We start from the raw sequence: 25326 nt of genomic DNA on the forward strand, positions 1-25326 counted from the left end.
TTCAAAACCCTGGAGGGTAAACAGATACCCCGGGCATGGAACATCGTCAACCTAAGACGATATTACCTATGAATTACCAAACTAAGTGAACTATGAGCCACTACCAGAGCCTAAGGGCCAGAATGCCGAGCTAACAAGGACCCCGGCACCTCATCAATGAAGGCCAAGTGTTAGCGCCAAAGCAAGCTGCACGAGTATGGATCCCGAGGTGCATAGCCCGGGACCCAATTCTAGTCTACGTTAACCAACCCAGGCGAAGAACAAATCGGGCGTATAGCCTTACTACGTTAACTCGCCTCGAGGCCTAATTCTAGCAGTTCGGCAAAAAAAAGAGAGAAAATGACAGTGCACAACACTTAACCAAAAAAGGGACATTTCATTGCAAAATATCTTGTTTACATTTCATTCCAAAAAAGAGAGAAAAAACAAACAAAAACGAGCTCGCAGGCTCGGCATACATCAACTCGGGGGTACATCTCCCTTGCCTTCAGAAGGAACCTCGGCAGCACTCAGAGGGTCCGCTTCGTCTTCAAAGTCCGCATCATCGTCAGCCGCGGCAGCCATCTCCGGAGTGATGCGCGACGTGGTTATGGCACTGGTGTCGAGCTCATGGTACGCATGCTTTATCATCCATTGGCTCAACTTGAAACCCCTCCGGTACGAGCCCACCATCAGGTCATCAAAGCGCGCCGAAGCAATGTAGTCATCGACGACCTTCACCTTAGCATCCTCAAGGCCCTGGAGGAAGATCTCGGTCTTCTCCTTGATATCGGCCTAGAGGTATTCGACCTCGTGCTCCAAGATCCCTTTCGAGGTCGCGAGGTTCTTCACCACAAGCCTCAGAGCCCCGTTGTCCCTCTGAAGCCTCTCCAACTCGGTCTTCTGAGCCGAAGCATCGCTCTCAAGACAATGAATCCGCTCCCGAGCTGTCTCTAGCTCGGCCTGCGCTGCCCTTAGCTCTGCCTGCGCCACGTAAGAAGTCTCCTTGGCAGCTTGTGCCCACTTCAAGTCCCTCTCCGCCTGAAGAGTTAGGGTATGGATGGAGGAGTTTAACTACCAAGCGAGAACAAGTCAATCCAACAAGAAGAGAATAATAGCACAAAGGAAAACACCAAGAGAAACCACTACGACTTACCACCATAGCATGTGACGCAGCGCACGCCCCGATGTGACTTAGAGGGAGGTCAGCCCACACCGCAACCTCCTCGGGGTTGACAGCCTTCTTGCTCTTGCGAAGAGCGTAGCTTGGCGTCAGTATGCTACCAACCCCCTCCTGGCTCCCCGAGCTGGAGAGCACCGTCCGAGTGTGGGAGGCTGTGGTATCGATATCCCGAGCCTCTACTATCTCAGGCTCCGTTGCGGCCTCCGGAGTAGGCCCAGCCACCTCGGGCTCCCTGGGAGACTCCAGGTCGATGACTGGGGGACGACTTGGGGCTTCGGGCTCCACGGCTCGAGGAGATCCAGCGCGAGCCCGCTTGGTAGCCCGTTTTAGCCTCTTCATCCCTTCGAGCAAGTAGGCACCTCGAGTCTTCTTCGCCTCCATGACACCTACAAAAGGAGCTCGGCATCAATAAAAAAAAAAAAAAAAAAGAGAAAGGAACTGAGCAAGAAACCTACCCGAACTCAGACCGGCCTAGATAAGTCTGGCATCCGTAAGATAATCTTTGCATCTGAGCCCAAGCTGGGCCCAATCCTAGGGGGCAATTGATGGAGGGAGATTTGGCCCGACCCCTTGGCCGAGCGACACGTGGAAGCAACAGAGTATGACCTGGCAGGAGCGCCAGCTCGGCATAGCGGCATGCCCGACCCGAGCTCCCCCAAAAGGAACCCACACTTCCCAGGAGGAAGAGCCCGAGCTTTCCCTTGGAGACCCCGAGCCTTACAAGGAACACCGCAAAAAGCAAAAACCCAAGATGGCCCACCTCAGGTCAGTTCGGGCCACACTTCTATCCGAACTCAAGGCCACCTCACGAACCACCCCAGCACTTCGGCTCAAGGTCACGTGACTAGTCAAACCGTACCTGATACCATAGAAATCCGTACCCGGAGGCAGCACACCTGACTGATTAGGGGTCTGACACATGACAACCGCACTTCAACAGCCACTTACTACCACCATCTTAGTCGTTGCAGAGACGACCCTAACAGGGAAGACAGTGGCAGTTATGTCTGTCCCCGCAGAGGTGACGGCACCCGATCTGGCAAAAGTTTGGGAGTGAGTGTACCTGGGTGGTTATAAAAGGCCTTCTTCCCCTAGAGAATGGGGTATGTCATTTTGTGCTTTCTGGTCTTCAAATCTCTTGTTTTTCCTTGCCTCCTCAAGAATATTAACTTGAGCTTCGGAGTAATCCCACTGGGTTCCTCCCCGAAAATCTCTAGTTCCTTCCTTGTTTCAAGTATCTTCAGCTCCATCAGAGGCAAGGCCATCAGCAATTAGGACCAACTGGATCGCGCATCATCAGAAAGAATAGAAGAAAAGATGTCGAGGTCGAAAAGAAGGTTATAGTCGTGAAAAAGAGAAATGGTTCCTACGACATTGCGGATTGAGTTCGGGTGCAATTGGTCTATGGTGATGTTGAATAATTTTATGACTTCGACTATCAGAGGATGAAGTGGAAGACGAAGACCAGCTACGAGTTGCTCCTCGAAGATCACGATCTCGTCGTGTTCATGTTCCCAAGAGAAATTACCTAAGGGGATACTGTAGACGAAGTTGTTGAGAAGTCTATACCGGGGTACCAAGGATAGGAGCCCGTCCGCCGTCATTGTTGACAGGCCAAAGTTATCTGGCAACCGACCTCGTTGTGAGGTGGAAGCCAAGCTACCAGAGGCCTCTCGCTCCCCCCGGAGTAAGTCCACCTCGGGAGGACCGTGGACCGCATCCTGACCCGAAGTAACCTCCTTGGTAGGACGAAGATCTACGGCCTGAGCCGAGGTACCCACCTCAGCTCCAACAAATTCACCGCTCCCATCTAAAAGGCTATCGAAACTAAAGCTAGACATAATGGATAGATGTGGAATCGAAAAAGAGAGCTAGGGTCACATCGACATTCAATCGAGTTCAAAACTAAAAGACTTAAGTATCAGCTCGGGGCTACCAACCTGGACCACCACGTAACGATCCCAGAAGTCTCTCCAATAGACTCCGAACCTCACGAGATCACGCCACATAACAGCAAGCCTAATTTTCTCCCTGCCCGGATCGGACGGAATTGATAATCTTTATTAATTGATGTATTATGCCCCAATTAAAGCGAAAACGAATCCCATCAGGGCAAAGATCCTATAACCAATCCGCAAAGCCCACGATGACTCAACTATATAAAGGCACCAACCCCAATGACACAAGGTACGCATGATTTTTCTACTCTCTTAACTCTCTAGCTCTTTCAGCTCGCGCCACCCCACCCTGATCCGCTATCATGCAGATTCATCTAGTTTGATCTGCTACATCAATAGGCATTTGATATTGCATTTTATTCAATGCCAATGATTGTCAAAAACTCTTTTGATGGCCTCAAAGAGCACGGACTCTAGATGCTTGCAAATCCCGTCCCCCCAATACAAAGAGTCACTTAATAGTTAGAACATTTCGTGATGTTTTAAATGAGTATAGACTAAAATTAGTGTACCTGAATTGGTTTCATTTAACTTTTTCTTCTTAAGCAAGTTGAATTCTTCCAGCCATGTCTTTCTTTTACAACCAAGGCCAATGTACTCAATGGTCTGATGAAGCCCATCTTCAACGCCTGAAGAACCACAACTAAAATTTATTGGTGTTGTAAAACTTATGGATTTCTTGAAAAGAAGAGCAAATAATGTAGTTTTGGTAAAATGGAAGAACAGTAGTTAAAATCATCCATAGTGCCAATACAATCCAGTGCACTTAGAACAAGCAGAGGTAACTGTAGAGGCTCCTAAAATTCAGTATACAATATTACATCAAACTAACATATCCAAGTTGTTTTCTTTCATCTTCTGCTTCTTGAGTTGATTGACATCATTCAGCTGTGCCTTCTTTGTCAGGGCAAGGCCATCACATTCTGTTGTTTGGTGATTCCCACCTTCACCATCTCTAGGGTTATGAGCTCCTGGAAGATCATGAATCAGTAATGTAGTAAACTAATTAATTCCGTCGATGAAAGATACAGAAAGATATCGAGTCACTATTTGTAGTGTACAGAATGTCTGTCACACCATTCATTGACCAAGGATGTTCAATTTGACAGATACTTGATGCAGGTTGGGGCATCAAGTAGAAACAATTAGAAGAATTACCGTGGCAAGGTGCCAGACGTCTCTCCATTATTCTATTTCTATGTAAAAAATATTTTAAGATATCATGGTGAAAATGGTTAGAATCACCCAATTCCTTAGGACCTGAGAACATAGATAAAATTTAGTCAGAACTATCTCTGGAGACTGCAACTATGGCTGTGTTACTGGGGCTCCCCAAAATACAGCCATCAAAATTAAATTTAACTTGGTTTGCAGTTGGAGGGGACCACTCCATGCAACCATGGAGCTTTGAACTTGATCAATGTGTTACAACTTGCCACCCATGGATGATAACCTTATTCCACAGTTTTTCCTGACCATGAATGTTGCTAATAACCTTATACCACAGTTTGTCTTGATCAATGGGGTACTTATTCATCAAATAAAAAGGGGAATATCCAAAGCTATTTCCCAAGTAATGCTTAGTTCCTATGAATCAGTCTGCCCAGCCCTTAGTCCTCTCTCTTACTCTTACTAACCAACTCCCACCTAATTAAATGTTCTTTCTTAAACCTCCTCAGGCTCCCACAAGAGACCTCTCATAATCTTTCCTAACTTCTTCAAAATTGAGATTGGCATCCTATAATATAAAAACCAATAGTAAGTACATGGAAGGTTGGCCAGGTATGCTCTAATAAGTGATTCTACACCCATGAGAAATACAATTTCTTTTCCTTTATTGCAAGCTTCTTATTGAACTTATCAACCACTGGATTCCATAAAGTTCCAGTTTTTACATTTCACTCTAACAGTAGTCCTAGACATTTCAATGGCCACTGCACCACAGAACAACCCAAGACTCTAGCATACCTTCTAATAGTGCTCTCTTCCAAATTAATCCCCACAATGCAACCCTTATCAAAGTTTACTTTTTGATCGGAGATCACTCCGATCACTTTAAAGCACTCAATCAGCAATTGTAAATTTGTGAAACACACCTGCAATAATTCAGAAATATAGAAAAAGAGAAGAAAAGAAAGAAGAAAGAAAGATTTCAGCAGAGGCTTGTGGAAGAAGAAGAGAAGGGAAGAGAGAAGAGAAGAGAAGAGTTTGATCCTTTCTCTCTAGCCCCCCCCCCCGATAGCTTTTATTCTCATAATATGGTTGAATATGTTTGAATATATTTGAATCTTTTTTAATAGGAATGTAAATTTTAACTATTTTACTTTTAAATTTTTAAATAAAATATAAACAAAAACAAAATGATTGACATTATAAAAAATCACAAGGAGTGGAGATCCCACGGGGATGGGGATTTTCGTGGAGACAGGGATGGGGAGTGGCTCCTCATCCCTACCCTACCCTACCCCGTTGACATTCCTACTAGGAAACAATGTTCCCAGCTACCATAGTGGACCTCCTATCATCACCATTATCTGTCCAATCAACATTTATATATGCTTATACCTTCATGTGACCATGTTTAGCAAATAGTATACCCTTTCTGGAAGTTCCCTTAAGATAGCATAATACCCTTTCTACAGCAGCCATATGTCTGTTTCTAGGAGCATGCATGAATTGGCTAATTACACTCACAGCATATGAAATGTTTGGACGAATCATAATAGGCAAAGAAGTTTCCCCAGTAATCTCTGAAACACTCTCCTGTCTACTAAAAGTTCTCCATCATTAGCTGAGTTAATAATTCACGTCAACAGGGGTGGAGGCAAGTTTAGCATCACGTTTTCCAATCTCAATAAGAAGATACCTTCCACTAAGAAATAAAGATACCTTCTTTAAACCTAGCAACCTCAATGCCCAAAAAATATTGCAACTTTGCTAAGTCTTTAATCTCAAATTCATAATTGAGGAACTTCTTGATACCATTAACTTCTTCTGTATCACTGTAATAACAATATCATCCATATAAACAATAAAAAATGTAACCAAAGTATTTCTCCTTTTAACAAAGAGGGTATGATCTAATTGAGTCTGAGTGTAGCCGAACTGAACAAGAGCAGCCTTAAGCCTATCAAACCAAGCATGTGGAGATTGTTTCAGGCCATAAAGTAACTTCTTCAATCTACACACCTTACTTTGCATCTCCTTACCATATATACCAAGGGGAAGGGACATATTTACTTCTTCAGTGAGATCACAATTCAGGAATGCATTCTTAACACCAAACTGATAAAGAGGCCAATCACAACTCACTGTTAAGGATAAAAAAACTCTCACAGAAGTCATTTTAGCAACTGGAGAAAAAGTCACAATATAATATATCCCATACACCTGGGTATATCCCTTGGCAATAAGACGTGCCTTATATCTCTCAATTGACCCATTTGTATGATACTTGTGAGTGTAAACCCACTTGCACCCAACAGGTTCATTCCTAACTAACAAGCAACAATATCCCAAGTATTATTTTTATGAAGTGCTTCTATTTCAACCCTCGTAGCATCCCATTCAGCCCATTCTCACTACAAGAAATTCTTATCTCCCTGCACTCCATCTTCTCAAAAAAGAATGATGTCATATGCAAATTCTATATAGGTAGCAATCTTACCACCTCTACCTACCCTCCACCACCAAGTCTATTTGCCCTCAAAATTAGCAAACTAAGAACATCCGCAACAAGAGTGTAGTAAGAATGGGCCGAACGGGCCTTAGTTTCTTTAATTTTATTGAAGTCATGTCATAGATTTCAAGGCACCAAGACGAGGCTAGGTGACAGGGGAGTGCTTAGTCGCCTAGGCAGGCGCCTAGGCAATGGATTTTTTTATGTAGAAAACATAGATCCTAGGGTGGTTCCCTAGGTACCATAACCATATTTCCTTTATAATTATTCATAATTTTCATAAGAAACGTATAGAGTTTGTGTTATAGTATATAAAATCAAAGTTTTAGTGAGAAGAAGAAAAAGAAGGAAAAGAACATTCAAAAAATATAAGGGCTGAACCCTTATCTTTGTTATAGGAAAAGAAGAAAAAAGTAGTAGTAGAAAATGTGTTGATTAGACAAAATTTAAGTTCTTCCTTACTTATTGGGTTCAGGTTTTAAAGTTTTTGAGGGTTCAATAGAGCATTTAGCAATGTTTGCATTGATTAAACCCTAACAAATAAGAAAATAATAAAAAGAAATTAGTGTATAAACACACAAAATGAATATATTAGTTTAATAGTGCCTATTTTATAATTATAATGTCAAAAAATAAAGAATAAAAAAAGTATTTTATAATACATAGTACAAAACTAGGCGATTAGGCGAGGTGAGCCTCAAAGGGTGCCTTGTCGCCTAGGTGTCACCTTGACAACTATGAGTCATGTTATGTTTACGTTTTTTGAGTAGTGGGCCTTAGTTATGGGCCTGTTACTTGTTTTTTATTGTTTCTTTAAGTGTTGCCCCCCCCCCCCATTAAGGGCACTCATAGAATTGTACTTAGAATAAAATTAAAAGAATAAAAGAGATCAAAGGGGCTAGAGAGAAAGAGATCAAACTCTTCTCTTTTCTCTTCCTTCTCTTACCTTCTCTTCTTCTCTCATCTCCTTCTACAAACTTCTACTGAATTATTTCTTTTCTTCTCCTTTTTATTTTTTCTGAATTACTACAGGTGTGTTTTTCAACTAAGAGTATATAGGAACAAAGAGAGGGGATCTCCCCCTAAGACCTATTCCTGCAGGAAAAAGTCTTTCACCAGCCCATTAACAATGGTAGGGTAATGGAAATTAAAATATACAAGGGTATAGTAATCAACCTAGCTTCATCTTCGGCCATTAAGGAGCTCACAACCTCCGACTTCCTTCATAACTCACTCAGTAAAAACATAGTACTGAGTCGTTTAATTTGGTCACTTCAGCTGTTATCGAATGGCTACATAAAACATAAAAATAAAATATGAACTGAGAATTTTATTTTGGTAATATAAAGCAAAAGCCAAGATGGCAAGGTATCCAAACTTAATAAGATTGGTTTCATTTTTGGGTGGATTTGGAGGTCATCATGATTATATATACAGAGACCAAGATACAATGAAAATGCCTTTATCCGTACCAACCAAAGCTGTAGGGGAGACCTACAGGAGGTCAATCTCCAATACCATTGGATCCCACCAAGAATATCTCATATATAAAGATCTTATCCAACTGTATGAGAACCAACCACTTATTTCATTGGGTTGTTATCATTTCATTGAGTAACCTAAAGATAATATGGCATAGATTACTATAAATTAAAACCATATATTTTTAACAGGTTACTTTTTTCAATCGATAGTGCCCTTTTTAAATGTGGATACCATTTAATCACCATATCATAAACACACTACTTTCAGAAGTCAGGTTTGGTGCACGTATTAGCTCTAGAATTACTACAGTTATTCAAGTAGTATATGCCATTGGAAAAAACTATAACTAACTTAATGACCCATTAGAAATTTTATATTCTGAATTAGTTCATACTAACACAAGTTTAGCTTAACCATTGAGAAAAGGCATACAAATACTCATAGGATCAACCAATTATCATTCCTTTACAATGTCACAGAGAACTTAAACCATATCCAGCTGCTTGTATACCCAAGACAAGTACAAAAATCAAACATGTCTTGAGGAAAACACAGCAGTTTGGCAAACCTAGTGGCCCCTGCCCACAGGAAGTTTTGATTCCACAAGTACATGCAATAGACTTGGAACAAAATCCAACACTGCACAGGCAAGGAATGGTGGCATGCCTTGCATGTGTGGGGCCACTTCACATATCTCCACAGGGAGAGCATGAGGCAATGAATCTTTTAAAGGGCACCAATTCAATCTTATTAGGCAGCAAAAATAGTAACCACAACATCTCTAAGCTAACAAGTTTATTTTGAGTTGTGAACAATGGATAGACTCAATAGTAAGCAACTTCTCTAATGCATGCCTCCTTAATTTTATCATTTGTTCTAGATTTTCTTTTATCAGCAATACAGAATAAATTTCATTAATATTAGATAAAACAAGTACAACAAGAAGTTGTGAACCCAATAAATCGACCAAGTCATTTGTTCTAGAATGTTCTTGAATGTATCTTCCACCCAAACCCTCACAAAGCTTCATGAACTGTAACTGTTGACATGAATACATGATCCATCCCCAGGTCCATCCCCAGGCCATAAGAAGGAAATCCTACCATGTCTCAATGAAGTCAAGATTGCTCTGAATACCCTTAGTAGAAGAATATTGGGTATCAAAAAATATCCTCAAACAAGAGGTTCTAGATCTTAGACATAAAACCATGGTTTAAAAACGAAGGCAATATACAAAGTTGTAATATCTATCGTGGCGTTAAAATCATGAGCCACATTATGAAACTTTGGGAAGGAATAATTAAACAAAGGTTACAACATAAAACAACTATATCAGAGAACCAATTTGGACTTATGCTTGGGAGTCAACCAGGAAGCTATGTTTCTTTTGAGACAATTGATAGAAAAGTTTAGAGAGAAGAGATCTTCATATGGTGTTCATTAATCTAGAGAAAGCATAGGATAGAGACCCTAAAGAGATAATATGGTGGGTTTTGGAGAAAAAAGGAGTTCCAAATAGGTATGTGGACCTAATTAATGATATGCATGAAGGTACAACAATCAATGTTAGAACACTTGTGGGAGAGATACAAGAGTTTACAGTTACAATGGATCTTTATCAAGGCTTAACACTTGGTCCTTGTTTATTTGCACGAATCATGGATGCCCAAAAAATGGAGAAAGAGCAGTTTGGTGCCTATATTTAAAAACAAAGACGACATGCAAAGTTGTAATAATTATTGGAAAATTATTATATCAAATTATAAGAATACACTCTATATATGTAGGGGTATCATGACCTGACAGGACCAGGTAGTAGATCTGAACTCGACTTTGGTTGAAGAATTAAAACCCTAGCCTGACTATACACCCAAACAAACACAACTCTAACCCAACCTTATACGGTTGGATCAAGCCAGATTTACTATTTAACCCAACCCGTTGACATCCCTATATATTCTATGTAAATTTAATAATAATAATAAAAGGACTGCAAATCAAGGTACACTTAGGATTAGAGACTAAGAGATAACTCAATGTGACCCTTTTTTGGAACCTTGGTTCAACAATTCATAACAAGGGAGAGATTGAGCATTGAGCAATAAGGGTGTCAATGGTTGGTAAACAGTAAACCCAGCTTGACCTAACCTTATTGGATAGGGTTCAAGGCAAGCTAAGTCAGTTGTAAGGTCAAGGGTTTTTAATGCTATCCTGAGTCAAGCTCACAACTGCTTCTAAAGATCGAAAATTTTTTGGTTTGGGATACCTTGCATTCTCATCACCAACAATGGCAAGCAATTCAGTGATGGCCCCTCTAGGGTATTTTGTGTGCAACTCACATCAAGTAGACACTCACTTCAGTCCACTACCCACAACCCAACCGGCAGAACAAGGTGACAAACAAGACACTGCATGGGTTGAAAGCAAGGCTCAACCAGGCAAATGGCTTATAAGCGGAAGAATTGGACATTCTATGTGCATACCGAACTACACCCAAGTTGGCAACAAGTGAAACACCCTTCAACCTTGCCTTCAAAACCAAGGCCATGATACCTACAAAGATCAACTTACCAACCCTGCGAACAAGCAATTCGATGAGACTACCAATGACAAGTAGCTCAAAGCAAACCTAAACTTGTTGGAATAAGTCTGAGAAATAGCTTGACTCAGAACAACCATTTACCAATAGAGGACAGTTAAGTATTACAACTGTTTGAGTTATGGTTGAGCTGGCCCCGGGTGCCACGTGTTACCTTCACAGCCGCCTTATCACTTCGGCCACGTCGGCACCACGTCATCAGATAAGCGTGACCAAGATAGGAGAGCATCATACGGATAAGGAGGATAGCTCTGCCAGGGATTAGGTCTTATCTCGAAGACCTCGACAGGCAATCTCATCCCGACAACCTCAGAAGCTTCATCTGAATCGGACACGAATCTTTGACTATAAGTAGGTAATCTCCTCTCAAGGTAAGGGACTTTTGGACTTTCTAGCACCCATATTGTTACTCTGCTTGGACCAGCATCGCTCTCTCAACTACTCAGCCCAACAACTCATTCTTCTCACTGACTTGAGCGTCGGAGTGCCTACCCGGGGAATAACTCCTCGGGCCTCTGACTCTATTCTTGGTTTTAGATCTTGCTGCACGGCTTCATCCTTCCACCTCGGCTTTGTCCAGTTGGCAAGATTATCTGACTGTGACCTCGGTTCGGAACACCTTAGATCGAGCAGCATCATATTGGTGTCGTTTGTGGGAATCGCACAAAAAGGTCAACCGGATCCTGCTCTCACCGCAGCCCCTGCATCGCGAATCTCAACAACAGCCTCAACTGTAGACCACATCGACCTTGCCCAGGTCTAGGCGATGCAACAGAAGGTCAACCAGATCCTAGCAATGATGCAGAAGTTGGAATCTACAGCACAACCTCCTCAGACCGTCTCCCCTCTTGCCCCAACGCTTACTGCGTCCGGTTCTCACTAAAGCGCCGATCAAACAAGGATAGGGCACGGTCTAGCCAAGAAAGGCAACAGTCTTCAAAAGGACGGTCTGAGGAGGTTGGCTCCTCAACCCGGTCCCGTGAACACAACAACCGCAGTAAGACACACCATTTTGTGCTAGTTCTGGCGAAAGAAAGGCTCAGCAAGAGGACGCAACAGCAACCAGTCTCTATCGCAAAGTCTAGCTTGGTAAAAGATCGCCCGACAATGCCCAAGAAAGAAAGGGTAACACATGCAGCCCCAAACGACAGGGACGCAGAGATCAGAGAGCTCAGGCAGCGCCTAACCGAGCTGGAACGCAACCAAGATGAAAGAATCGTGGCTCCTCCCATGGTTCAGCCCGCGGAACCAGTGATTTAAAAGGCGTGCCTCAGACGTGCCTAGGCGCACAAGCGAGGCACATTTTGGGGTATGTGCCTCGCCCAGGTCCTAGGTGCACTTGCGCGTGATGCGCCTTGCATCTCAACCTAGGCGTGCACCTTTTTAAAATTTTGCGCTTTTTGCTTTTTTTGAGTCTAACGGCTGAGGTATGCGCTTTTTTTTAGCTTTTTGCGAAGCTCCGAGAACCCCATATTTTCTTATGCTGTTCATTCATTCATTGCAATAAAATATTTTCTTAAAAGGCAATGAATGTTGTAAAATCATTATTTTTTATGAGAAATAAGAATTTCAAACCATAACATAGACTTGTTCGGGCTTGCCTCGAGGGGCGTGCTACGAAGGCAACTCATAGAATCAAGAATGCAATATGTTTTACATCACATTAACTACTTGAAGCAATGCAATTAAGGAAAAAAAGAGATTGTGGGTTTTACATGCTTGAAAATGCTTTATATGTTTGCTTTTATTTTTATATTTTCATTTGAATACACTTTACATGTTTATGTATTTTAATTTTAGATAATAGGTTTTTTAAATCATTTCTTTTAAAATTTAAGTTTATATTTTTATTCACATTATGTTTAATATTTTTTTAATTTTTTTTGCATTTTTTTTAAATTTTTTGGCATTTTTTTTGGAATTTTCTGACTTCTTTTTATTTTTAGCTTTTTTTTTGTAATTTTGTGCCTTTCTTAAAAAGGCACATACCTCGCCTTGCGCCTTGCGCCTCAAGTGCAAATTGGCCCTTGCGCTTTTAAAACACTGCACGAAACTCAATAACCAGCCCGCCAAAGAACTAGTCTTCACCCAGGACATCGTGGACGAGCTCCCCCAAGCTGAATGGCGAGTTTCGCAGTTCGAAAAGTACGACGGGTCAGCAGACCCCAGCAACCACGTGGAAGGCTTCAAGGCCCTAATGATGTTGCACGGTTCCTTTGAAGGTTTAATGTGCAAGGCCTTCGGCGCCACCCTCAAAGGAGTTGCCCGGACGTGGTACTCTTCCCTTCCCCTGCACTCCATCTCTTGGTAGAAGCTGGAGAGCCAGTTCCTGGCACAGTTCACGACAAGCCAGCAACAATGGAAGACTTCGGTCAGTCTCATGCAAGTGCAACAGAGGAAGGGAGAGACCCTAAGAGAGTACTTGGTGAGGTTTAACACCAAGGCCCTAAAAGTCTGCGCCCTTAACCAGTCAGTAGCGGTCACAGCCATCATGCAAGGCATGCGCCCCTCCCCCTTCAGTTTCTCAATATCAAAGAAGCTTGCTCAAAACATGGCCACGCTGATCAAACATGCCCAAAAGTATATCAACGTCGAAGAGACGAAAGCGCAACTGAGAGACGAGGAAGAACATCTCGACAGGAAGAGGAGGGACCTTGACGACCGCAAGATAGAGAGGACAGACAGAGATAGCAAGAGACAAAACCGCAACCAAACAGAAGACCGAGGACTCCACCGCTGACCTACAGAAACTTCACGCCATTGAACGCTCCTCAATTGGAGATTTTGATGCAGATCCGTGACCGCAGCTATGTCAGGTGGCCTGAAAAAATCAAGTCCCAGAACAACAAAAGAAATAGAAACAAATATTGCGACTTCCATTGAGACCACGGCCACGAAACGAACAACTGCCACGACCAGCACCACCTCTCGAGGACCTGATCAGGCGCGGGTACCTTGGGGGATTCATCGGCATCAAGGAGGACAAGCCAAATAAAGAATCGAGTCCTGTAGCCAGACCTCCAACCTGAGCTCCCCCAGCCAGATCGGTCCCTCATCAATGATCCAGATCTCACTCTGATGACACTTGCCACACATCTCATGATTAAGGGGTTGCTCTAACAAATTCCTCAAAAGATGAAGAAATGCATTAATGAGAGCACCAATGCCAGCCACACGAGCAAAGGCAATGCAACCACCTAGATAACATGTACAGCCCACATGACATGGATAGGAAAAGCCCATTGTGTCTCCTCAGATTGGCCACGGCATAGCTCAAACTCGGTACCCACTCTAACAAGCCACTCAATTACTTTATTTGACTATGCCAATCTCTCACTAGACAAGAAGCAAGACGACCACCTCAATTTTGAAAGTGGGGGGCAAGTGATGAGGCCCATTTACATGATCAAATCCCGAGCCAATGCATCTCCCTAAACAGAACACTCAAGGAACTCGCCGATGACTCAAATCAGCCCAACCACTGATTCAACCAACTAGGCACGATCAAACACCTCCAACGGGCCAAGATCTCAATAAGGACAATCACCAAGAACCTTGAGTCAGGCATAGAAGCCATGGCACCCCCCCTATAAGTAGATGAGGCGCATTCACATCGTCTTTCAACTTTCACCGTTGACCTAGCTTCATCTACTCATCCGACAAACTTTTGCTCAATTAATAAATTAAGCATCAGAGAGTTCTCCTCCAAGGACACACCTTGAGACTCTCTGACTTTCTTGCAGGTGCCTTTGCTCAATTCATATGACCTCTTCAACTTGTTTGGTCCCAGAACTCTACCCTCTCTCATCTATTGCTCAAATTTCGACTGCAACACTATAGTAACCTCCTAACTTTGGTTAAATAGACTTTTATGTTGAAATCCAAAATCTTCCACTTGTGTGGTCTGATAATAACCTCCTACTTATAGTCCACAATTGACCTGTCTTCTATAGGTCACTCTAGTAGTCAAAGGACTACTCCAGCTCTGTCTTGCTCTAGTAGAGCATACCCGAATCTGTTATGGATCTCCCTGGACCTTCTTCCAAGGGGAAAACCCTATGAGAAACTCAATAAACCAGAACCAACACTAGGGTTTTAAACAACCCAAAAACGGAAATAAGGAAAAAAGGGAAAAACAACAGCTAATTTGATGTCAAACCAAGAAAAACTAGTATTAATGCTCCAATACCACGTTAGTTTTCAAATTAGAGAAGAAAAAGGTTGAGAGAAATGGGGCAACAGATCTAACCAGCCCCTAATCTTATTATTTATTTTAGGGTTTAAGACAAGAATACAAAGACAAATCTACCCCTAATTAGTAGGCAGAAAAGAACATATTAGTATAGAAGAGGCCCAAGCCCATTAAGCTTAGAAAGAAACATAGCAAAGGACCACATAACATAAATAAAAGAAAGCCCAAGCCCACTATGCTAGGCCTCACAACATTAAAAACTGGGAGAGACGATAACCTAAATTTAGAGGTGAAGTAAAGGATGGAAGTGGGGATCTAACATAAATAAAAGAAAGCCCAAGCCCACAATGCTAGGCCTCACAACATTAAAAACTGGGAGAGACGATAACCTAAATTTAGAGGTGAAGTAAAGGATGGAAGTGGGGATCTAAGGAAAATTGCTGAGAGAGATGAGGAGGTTGGCAAAGCTTTGGATCTTTTTTTCTTGGGCGATGAGGCTTTCTCCAGAAGAGCTTTCAAAGAATTTGAGAAAAGGAAGAAGGAAGAGAGGCTGAAGATTCCACAACAGGAGTAGGAGGAGAGGTGTGGGATGAGGGGGAAGGACAAGAAGTTGAATTAGATGGGAGGGAATAATGTTGTGCAAAGGGAGAAGTTTGTTAGTCATTAAATCATGTTTTTTCCATTTTAATATATGTTGTAAGGTTATGATGAGAGTTGGATGTTTGTTTCGAGGGTCTTTCTTCTCTCGGGTGATATCTTATCACCTTTCTCCTGTATTCTCTTTTTCATTTTATGAATTTTTAATTTTACTTATCAAAAATCAAGAAAATATTTTTAAAAAGGGTGTAACTATGCTACTTCTATCATTTCATAAAATATCATTCTATGTTTCCAAGTATTTCACAATGTTTCCACTTTATATATAATTTTTACAATTTTTCAATACAACATTTCCAACATGTGTCCTATATTTGGATGACCAATATTTCCATTAGCACAAACATTTCATAGATTCTCTCACTACCATACACAAGCAACACACACTAGGCATAATTGTTATTCTAAACCAATGTTTTAAAACGCGGAGGCGTGACGCGAGGCATTCCACTACCTAGAGGCGTGAGTCGTAGTTCAGAACACAAGAGGCGTAAGCCTCCTGAAGAGGAGGGGGTTAGAAGGAGGAAGGGGGATCTCATTTTTTCTTTATTTTTAATAAAAATCTTTCATATTAAGAAGAATAAAGATGCATAACATTAGTTGAAAGGGGGGGTCTTGTCGAAGCGGAGGCGAGCGAGCGAAGAGAGGGGTCTCGTTGGAGCGGAGCAAAACCCCCCTAACTCAAAAAAACAAATTGGGCTGCATTGAGAAGGAGGCAAGGGGGTCTGGGGGGCGAAGCCCACCAGCCGAAGGGGTAGGGGGCAAACCACTTTCTTTCCCCTTATCTTTTCTTCTCTTCCCTTTTCTTTCCTTTTCTCTTTTTTTCTTCTCTTTCTTTTTCTTTCCCTTCCCTTTCTTTTCTTTTCCTTTCCTTTCCTTTCCTTTTTTTTCTTTTTTCTTTTCTTTTTCTGTCTTTTTATATAAGATATGCATGAGGTGTACGCCTCTAGCACGCCTCATGAAAAAAGCGCATGAGAAGTATGCTTCAGAGGTATCAGCGCCTCTAGCATACGCCTCAAGGCATTTTGGGAGTGCGCCTCCAAGCATACGCCTCCCATGCCTTTTAAAACACTGTTCTAAACTGTGATACCCAAATATATGTACATATAAATTACTTGGCATAGCAATGTCAGATAACATACCATTATGACATTTGATGATGCATGGACACTTCTAGAGAATATTTTATAATGTTAACACTTTTAATTAACAAATCATACCATAAAAATCATGTATATGTTAGAAGTTTAATTCACTTTGACAAATATTTTAGTACTAAGAAATGACACTTAGCTTCAAAAACTAGACATAACAATAAGCATGATATAAGTAGGGGTGTAATTCGAGTTAGCCCTTAGTTAGCATTTTACACTGCTTTGGGCTTGACCTTCAAGCTGGGCACATTCAAATTAAAAAAAAAAAAAAAACCCAAGCCCACCCAAGTTGCACCCCTTGATATAAGGATATTAAATGGGATACCAATATCCATATTCATGACTAAGATCTTAAGAAATGCTTCCCTACTTAAAAAGTATTCATCTTCCAGTGAGCCACTTTTAACAAATAGTATTTATTTCAGGATAAGCATAGACATCCTACAAGATCTTAAGAGGGAAGGAATGAGGTTAAGAATAACTAAAGGCAATGACAAAGAAAAGAAAAAGAGGGCAAGAACATTTGACTCCAGCACCCAAACCTTATTGTCCCCTCATTGGAAAAGGTAGAAATCTTCTGAATTAAAAATCTGCAAAGAAAAGAAGGGAGAGATTCTGTTGCTCTACTCGGATCTCTTAGGAGTTGGAGACTCTATCAAGGCAGAGCTATTAGCCTTTGTACAAGGGGTGCAATTTGCAAACCAGTTGGGGGTACATCATCTAATAATTGAAGGGGATTCCAAAGTGGTGGTGGGCTGGTTGAAAAATCCTGAAGATGCTATATGGCACTACAAGAACGAAATGAAGAAATTCAGTTGGTTGACAAGGGAACTGTTGGTCTCTTTACAGTGGGTGGGGAGATCAGCAAATACTTTGTCCGATGTGTTAGCCAAGCAAGGGGTAAATAGGGAAGAATTGTTTTGGGCTCAGCTGTGATTCCTGTATTTCTTTCCTAATTTACTTGTAAGATTCAAGGAGGGGCTGCAGCTCGCGCCTCACCCCGGGATGTTGTATGAATTCACAACCATAAATCAGCTTCTGAATTAATAAAATTTACTTTTATTCATCAAAAAAAATTTGCAAAGAAAAGAAGAGTTTCTTGTGGAAGTAGAGAAAGAGAAGAGAAAAGGTTGAGAAAGAAAGAGAGAGCTAATCAGATCTGGCCACCCTCCCCCATTGGCATTTATACTTCTAGTAAAAAATAAGTACAATGACTAATATGCCCTTATAGGGTGGCTAACACATAAAACTGCATTAAAAAAAAAAAAATCTTAAAATCATCACTCCAAAGGGTCTCAACAAGAGTGTTGTGGTCCCCAATTACTATCTAAACAAATAATAAACAAAAACAACTAACAAATCTGCACAAAATCCTCAACAGAAAATGTCTTCACCTTTCATCCCTTGCAAACCCTTCCCAAACCCAATGTTTCATGACACACAAGGGTTTTATGCAGACAGATAAAAAAAGAATGAATTGACTATGGAGGCAAGAGAAATGGAAGAGTTAGGCAACCTCTGGCCATGGAAGGAGTGCCCCCACCATGATTTTTCCTAAATCCTATGCTATAATCAGAAACCACATTATACAGACTTAAATTGGAGCTGCAAGGAGGATTAAGGCCATGTTCGGGAGTGCTTATTTGGGCCAGGACCACAACATTAAGCACTTATTGGTGTTTGGGAAATAAGCCTGAAATAAATGCTTATTTTACAAATAAGGGCTTATTTTTTAAGCCCAAATTTCCAACTTTTCTTTAAGTGCTTATACAATAAGCACTTGTTCAATTCTTTTCTTCCAAAATTGTCCCTAGTTGAATCTTAAAATACCACTTATAAAATTATCCCTAGTTGAATTTTATAAAAGTACTTTCATAAAAGTGCTTTTATAGTTATGAAAGTACTTTCGTAAAAGTATTTTCATTAAAATTTTTCGTAAAAGTACTTTCATAAAATTGCTTTCATAAAAGTACTATAAAAGCGCTTTTATAAAAGTATAAAAGTGCTTTCATGTAAGTATTTTTCATAAAAGCGCTTTCATAAAAGTGTTTTTATAAAAGTAATTTAATAAAAGTACTTTCATAAGGGTATATTTTGAAAATTTGAAAGAAAATGAAGGACAAAATAGTCACAAATGCTTATTTAAGTGCTTATTGGAGAAAAAGACTACCAAACACCCAATATGAAATAAGTGCTTATTTTAAAAAAAAAAAGCACTTGAAAAAGTTGGGTAACAAATGCAAGCAAGTGCTTATTCGAATAAGCACTTGCTTTTAAGCACTTATTCAATAAGCACATATTTTTAACATAAGCACTCCCAAACTGGGATTTAGTTAAGCACTAAATCCTAGTGTTTTAAAAGGCATGGGAGGCATATGCTTGGAGGTGCGCCTCCAGGTGAGGCACTCCCAAAACGCCCTGAGGCATATGCCAGAGGCACTGACACCTCTGAGGCCTCATGTGCTTTTTTCATGAGGCGTGCTAGAGGCATACACCTCATGCACACCCTATACAAAAAGACTGAAAAAAAAAAAAAGAAAAAAAAAGAAAAGGAAAGAAAAAGAAAAGAAAGGGAAGAGAAAGAAAAAGAAAGAAAGAGAATAAAAAAAAGAGAGAAAAGGAAAGGGAAGGGAAGAAAAGATAAGGGGAAAGAAAGTGGTATGCCCCTGGCCCCTTTGGCTGGGGGGCTTCACCTCCCTTTTCAATGCAGCCCAATTTGTTTTTCTTTTTTTTTATGTGTGTTAGGGGGGGAGGGGGTCTTGCTCCGCTCCAGCTTGCTCGCCTTCGCTTCGACAAGACCCCCTTTCAATTAGTGTTGTGCATCTTTATTCTTCTTAATATAAAAAAATTTTATTAAAGAAAAAATGAGATCCCCCCTTCCTCTTCTTCCTCCTCCCCTTCCTCTTCCTTCTTCCTCTTGACCCCTCTCCTTTTAAGGAGGCTTACGCCTCTTATGCTCTAAACTACACCTCACGCCTCTAGGTAGTGGAACGGCTCGTGTCACACCTCTATGTTTTAAATCATTGCTAAATCCAACATTGAGCAATGAATAGCACACTCATAAATATTTAAACCTCCCATAGGATTTCTATCTAGGAATAACTTATGATTGGAAATTAAAAAGATAAACCCAACCAATCTAGGGAAATTGAATTGTGACTGACAATGCCTGTGTTGAATATTAGAAAAGACTAATGTTTAATCAAATCTAGGGCACTTTTTGAAGGAAGGGGAAATCCATCATATAGATGGCCGAACCATGGTAGATGGTTGGGTGAAATTTCAAAAATTTTCTTTTACCCTTCCGGGAATCATATTCCCGGTTTTAGAAAAACTGCATTTTCCAAGGTGTTAGACAGTTGTATGCCCTTAGATTTAATCAGAACTATGTACATTATGAATTTATTGTAAATGAATAAAGTACACATTTGATTCATGTTCCTATGGTGTGTTTCTGAGTAATACCCTTAAACTGGACACTTAATGAAACTTGTGTTAGTTTAGAATGTTCACAACCATTGGGTAAATATGGGGAGATTTATCCTGCCATGGCTGACACTGGTGTACTGCCAACTGTTGGGGTGGTTTGTCTCAGCTACCAGGGTGAGACCCGAAGCACATGCAGTGTAGGATTAATACAACCTTTGAACCGGACCAGATTTCCAATATTGCCCTGGACCTTGGAGATAGATGGGCAAAACTGAAAAGTTACACCTAACCCCTAGACTCGATTATGATACTACACTAGGTGTCGGATTGGGCTGTCTTTGATGTGCCAATCAGTGAGATCCTTAGCGGGGGTCAAAACCTGGGTATGTTGGGGCAGTCCGAGAATTCATCTGAGTGGGTGATCATAGTGACAAAATCAACCCCTTTTGTCGGACAAAGGTAATGATCGGGGATGCACTCTCTCTGATGGAAACCAAGACTGCCGGCAGCCGATTTCAATTGTTGAAGTTTTGTTTTGCAAAATATATAAAGATATATATATATATATATGTTATGGTTTCGAAATGATTTGCAAAAGGATTTAATTCCTAGGATCCATGTAAGCAGAGAGTGCAACGCTGTTCCTTGCAGTTGAGGGAGAGGTCCTCCCTTGTCGGGCAGTGTTTGATCATTATGGGCTGAGAGGTTAAGTGTAAGACCATTGAGGATAATACCTGATGGGCTAATCTTGCATCTGCCCACAGTCCCTGGGTGTTACAAGGTGGCTTGGCCCAGGACCACTTAGAGTAAGTGTTGGGCCCATAGAGCCCATAAGATGGGTTTCAGGGGGTGCACTATCTATAACAGTGTATTCGGCCAAGCCTTGTAACAAAGGTTGGGCTGAACCCATGTGGCTGATGTGTAGATCAATGTTTGGGTCCCACGCCATACAAGGAAGCCCAACTGGGCAGCAGTTTGGAAGGCTAAGTGAGTACATAACCTTAAATGGGCCTTAAGCCCATTTCGAACTGGGCTGATTTGATCAGTCAATAAAAGGGGGCGAATTCTGAGATGGATCAGTTGATAGGATTGGGTCTAAACCCTATCCACTTAGAAAGTCCAAGATCTAAATAAGATTTAGATCTGGAAGCCTCCTAATTAGATTAGGAGATGGCTGATCTGATCTGCATAAAAGATAAGGGTTCTCCCTTATCACTTAAAGGAACTTCTAATCCAAATATAATTTGGATCAGCAGCTCCTAATCCTATTAGGAGCTGATCCCTTTAAATCTATAAAAGGAGAAAGGGGGTGACAACCTTTAGAGAAGCAATCTAAGTGATGAACTTACAATTTATCTATAATTTTTGAGGACTTTAGCATGGATTTTTATGCCGATTTTATTAATTTTTGCCTTAATTTAGCTTAATGCTAAGAATAAGTTCAGGGATAATTAATCCAAGAAAAGGAAAGAAAAAGGCAAGAAAAGAAGGTTCAAAAAGACCAATTTCAGTCCAGTCCGGTCGTGGAAGCAAAAGAGAGCACTTCGGCCCAAGAAGAGCAAGTGAATTTCTTGAGAAAACCCAAGAAAAGAAAGCCTAGCTATGAGTAGAATTCGGCCCAGCAAGGAAGGCCCATTCTCAGCCCAAAAGAGCAGCTCAATGTATAGCTATCATGTGCTAAGAGAGAGCCTAAGTGCAGCCCAAATAGCAGCCCTTATGAGGCTTTCAAGAGAGCTCTAGAAAGTTCAAGAAAGGGGTGTAATACACCCCATTCTAGAGGCTTCAAGAAGGGGCAAGAGCCCCCTTGAAAAACTATATAAGGAGGCCTCTAGGAGGGGGGAGAGGTGTTCAATTGCTTGAGAGGAAGGCTCTCCCACTCTTAGAGGTTCGGCCACCTTGAGAGAAGAGAAGAGAAGAAGGCTAGGCGCAAGGAAGAAGAAGAAGAAGGGCTGAAGGAAGTTCAAGACAAGCAAGCTAGAAGAGAAGGTGAGTTCGAATTGAGGGTTTGTGATTCAAAGATCTTTTGTAATAAATCAATTGTAGTTTCATTCTCTTTTGATTCGAATTCAGTTTCTTTGTTAAATTTTCTTTCTTCTTTCTCCTTTTTTCCATTCTTCCTTGATGTATTTCAGCTTGTAAAATTTCAGTTCAGCAATCTAATTCTTTTTTATTCATTCAAATGGTCATGAATTGTACTTGAAGTTTCTTGAATAAGGGTGTTATTGCAGATCAATTCGGCCAACTAACCTTCAAAACTCAGATCTGAATTCTCAGATCTGAGATTGCAATATCTGAATTGCTTGAAAGAGAATTCAGATCTGCAATTTTCAGATTGGCCGAATTAATCTACAGCTTGGAATTCCTAGAGTGCTTGAGAGAGACTCTAGGAATTCAGATCTACTATTCAAGAACTGAACTGAGTGCAAGGTTAGAGATAACTTGCACAATTCAGTTGGTGATCAATTCAGATTTAAATTGATGCCTTAGAAGTGTTTGAAGAAATGCATGCATGGGGATTAGATTCTTGCTAGAGATAGAAGAACCGTCACTCATGCATAGGATGAACATGCGCTTGAGAGAGGCTGTTCATGACCTTGGGGTTTCACCAACCCAAGGCTCAATCATGATTTATTCGAATGATCCAAATTGATAGATTGCTGAATTCTGAGATTGACATTTACTGCTTACTCTTCTAACCTGATTTGAAGGCAATTGGGCCAATGATTTAGATAGATTTTAATTTAGGATTTTTTAGCTTTCATTAAAGTTTTGATTTATTTGTTGATCAGATAAGAAGTGCTCAATTTAGTATTGGTAATTGTTTCCTAAATCCTCGTGGGAACGATACTTCACTCACTACTTTATTACTTGAACGGCTAATGCACTTGCTAGTGTCACAATGAGCCACACATCACTAAGACTCTTGTCTTCAAAGCTGAAATCATAGAAGAGAGATTTCTGCAACCTCTGCAAAATCTCTCTTGCCGCCTCCTTCCTGCCACCGCCATTACCTTCAGTTCGATCTCCAGTTCTTGGGAGAAATCAAGATCATACCAATCTTTTGGGAAAAGATTGATTGGAGTTGTACTCACAAGCCATCCAGTTGATTCTTGCGAAGGGTCAAGTTCTTTTGAACATTGCTGATTCTGCTCCATCCTGCACTGCGCCATCTTTAGTGGGCGTGAACACCTCCATTGGAAGATACTAATTCTCCGTATCAGGTACATCCTCCCTCCTACTCCTTTTGGTTCAGATCTGGTCTGGTTCATGGTTCAAGATTGATCCTTGAAAAATATGTTTTTCTAAAATAGGGAATTCGATTCCCTGCAAAGATGGGAGAAATTTTTTTGAAATTCGCACAGTCCATTCCGCAAGACTTGGGCGTCCATGTGATGGATATCCCATCCCTTCAGTAGTATCAGAGCCATGGTTCAAATCATGAATCAATTTAATTCAGAACTGAACTTGCGCAAATGGGCAGAAGGTGTTCTACTCAATTTGCGTAGAAAAGTGTTTTGGGGAATTTGCTCCCAAAATTATGGGCGAATAATCTGAAATTAAATTTTATATAAATTTGATTATTGTTTAGAATAGCTCTTTATGATTTTCTTGATTTATGGCTTGTTCGTACAAGAGGAGATCGAATTCTTGGTTTGCGCAGGGAACCTGCAAGATTTGCAGTTTCTTGATTTATTCATTACATTTGGTCTGTAAATAATTTTTTTATTTTTTAGACTAAATGTATTAGGTATTCGATCTGATGTAATTATAATAGAAATTAGGTTTTCTATTTATATTTTTTTTTGGATCAAAGATGGCGGCGCAAGGAAGGAGATTTTGCAGATGGGTCGTTCGCACTTGCGATTTGCAGTTTGTGAAACTGCATTCTATGATCTAACCTCTGTTTTGCAAGATGGATTGTACAAATAGCCCTGGATTGACTAATTCTTGTTTTGCTTCATCAGTTCTTTAATTTCATATTATTTTCTTGAATTAAAGATTTAATTAAAAATCAAACCCTAGACCCATTCGAACCAAGATTTGTTCAAATTGTTTGGACCAAATCTAGGGTTCGATAAAGGCTGAATATCAGCCCTTTTTTTTGGGCCTAAGGATTGATAATTAATTGGATATTTAATTCAGCCCAACCTGTAAGGCCTAGTTTTAAATTGTTAAAACTGCCAAAAGCCCATTTCAAAGGATAAAGCTATATGGGTCGAACTGGGAAACCCTAATTCAACCCATATACCTAGATGTTACTAATTGTTAATGTTATGGATTCAAATGGGTTTTTACAGATAATTAATTGATTGGATCAATTCCTCCCTGCATGTGATGTATGGATGTGTGATGTGCTACGTTCATGGGCCATAAGTGCTTGGCCCATGCAGATTTGATAGGGGCTCTTGCGCACACCATGGCTGAATGCACATCATTGCCATGGTGTCCCTCCTGGTCATTAGATGACCTCCAATGGTGGGCCCCACACCTCCTCAAGAGGTTACATGCGGAACCCTAGCCGATTTAGGTCCACCGAAATCTGGCTTTATGAAAGTCAGTGGGAGCCACATTGGTTTGACCTAAAATAGACTAGGGAATAATTCTTGTTCCCTCTAATAAATATGAGTGCACGTGATACGGAGATTCTGAAAAAATGGTAGGACTCATCTAATGAACGCCATGAAAGGTGCGGAATGGGTGGGCGAATTTCAAAAATTATCCTACCTTCTGCCAACTGGGAATCATATTCCCTAAATTTAGAATACAATATTCAAATATTCTACTTAAACCATAATCGAACCAGATCTGAACCAAAAGAAATAGGGAGGATTATACCTGATCCAGAGAAACAGTATCTCCCAAAGTTGGTGTTCACGCCCAAAGAAAACACCAAGATCCGCTCCTACTGAAGATGATATAGCTGTGGATGGAACGGATCCAACAGGTTGTGTCCTACACACTGGATCCTTCGCAAGAACCCACTGGAAACTCTGAACACCGAATCCTTTTC

General features: G+C 40.9%; 1 protein-coding gene across 2 annotated transcripts in view; it reads right to left on the reverse strand.

Moving 5' to 3' along the window:
• Positions 1-368: 368 nt before the first annotated feature.
• Positions 369-25326, reverse strand: part of LOC148874705 (amino acid-ligase) — a 35615-nt gene continuing 10657 nt past the window's right edge. Inside the window, exons 2-4 of one of the 2 annotated variants that reach the window (XM_088964590.1) lie at positions 3633-3749; positions 1136-1548; positions 369-1053 (exon numbers count right to left, since the gene is read on the reverse strand). In XM_088964590.1, coding sequence (XP_088820716.1) covers positions 775-1053; positions 1136-1548; positions 3633-3749 — 809 coding nt within the window. In that variant the 3' untranslated portion in view covers positions 369-774. The remainder of the gene's footprint in view (positions 1054-1135; positions 1549-3632; positions 3750-25326) is intronic. The other variant, XM_088964591.1, reaches the window with a different exon arrangement.

The sequence above is a fragment of the Nelumbo lutea genome, chromosome 1 (genome assembly GCF_056320005.1).
Source record: "Nelumbo lutea isolate HS-2025 chromosome 1, American lotus-T2T, whole genome shotgun sequence".
Taxonomy (NCBI): domain Eukaryota; kingdom Viridiplantae; phylum Streptophyta; class Magnoliopsida; order Proteales; family Nelumbonaceae; genus Nelumbo; species Nelumbo lutea.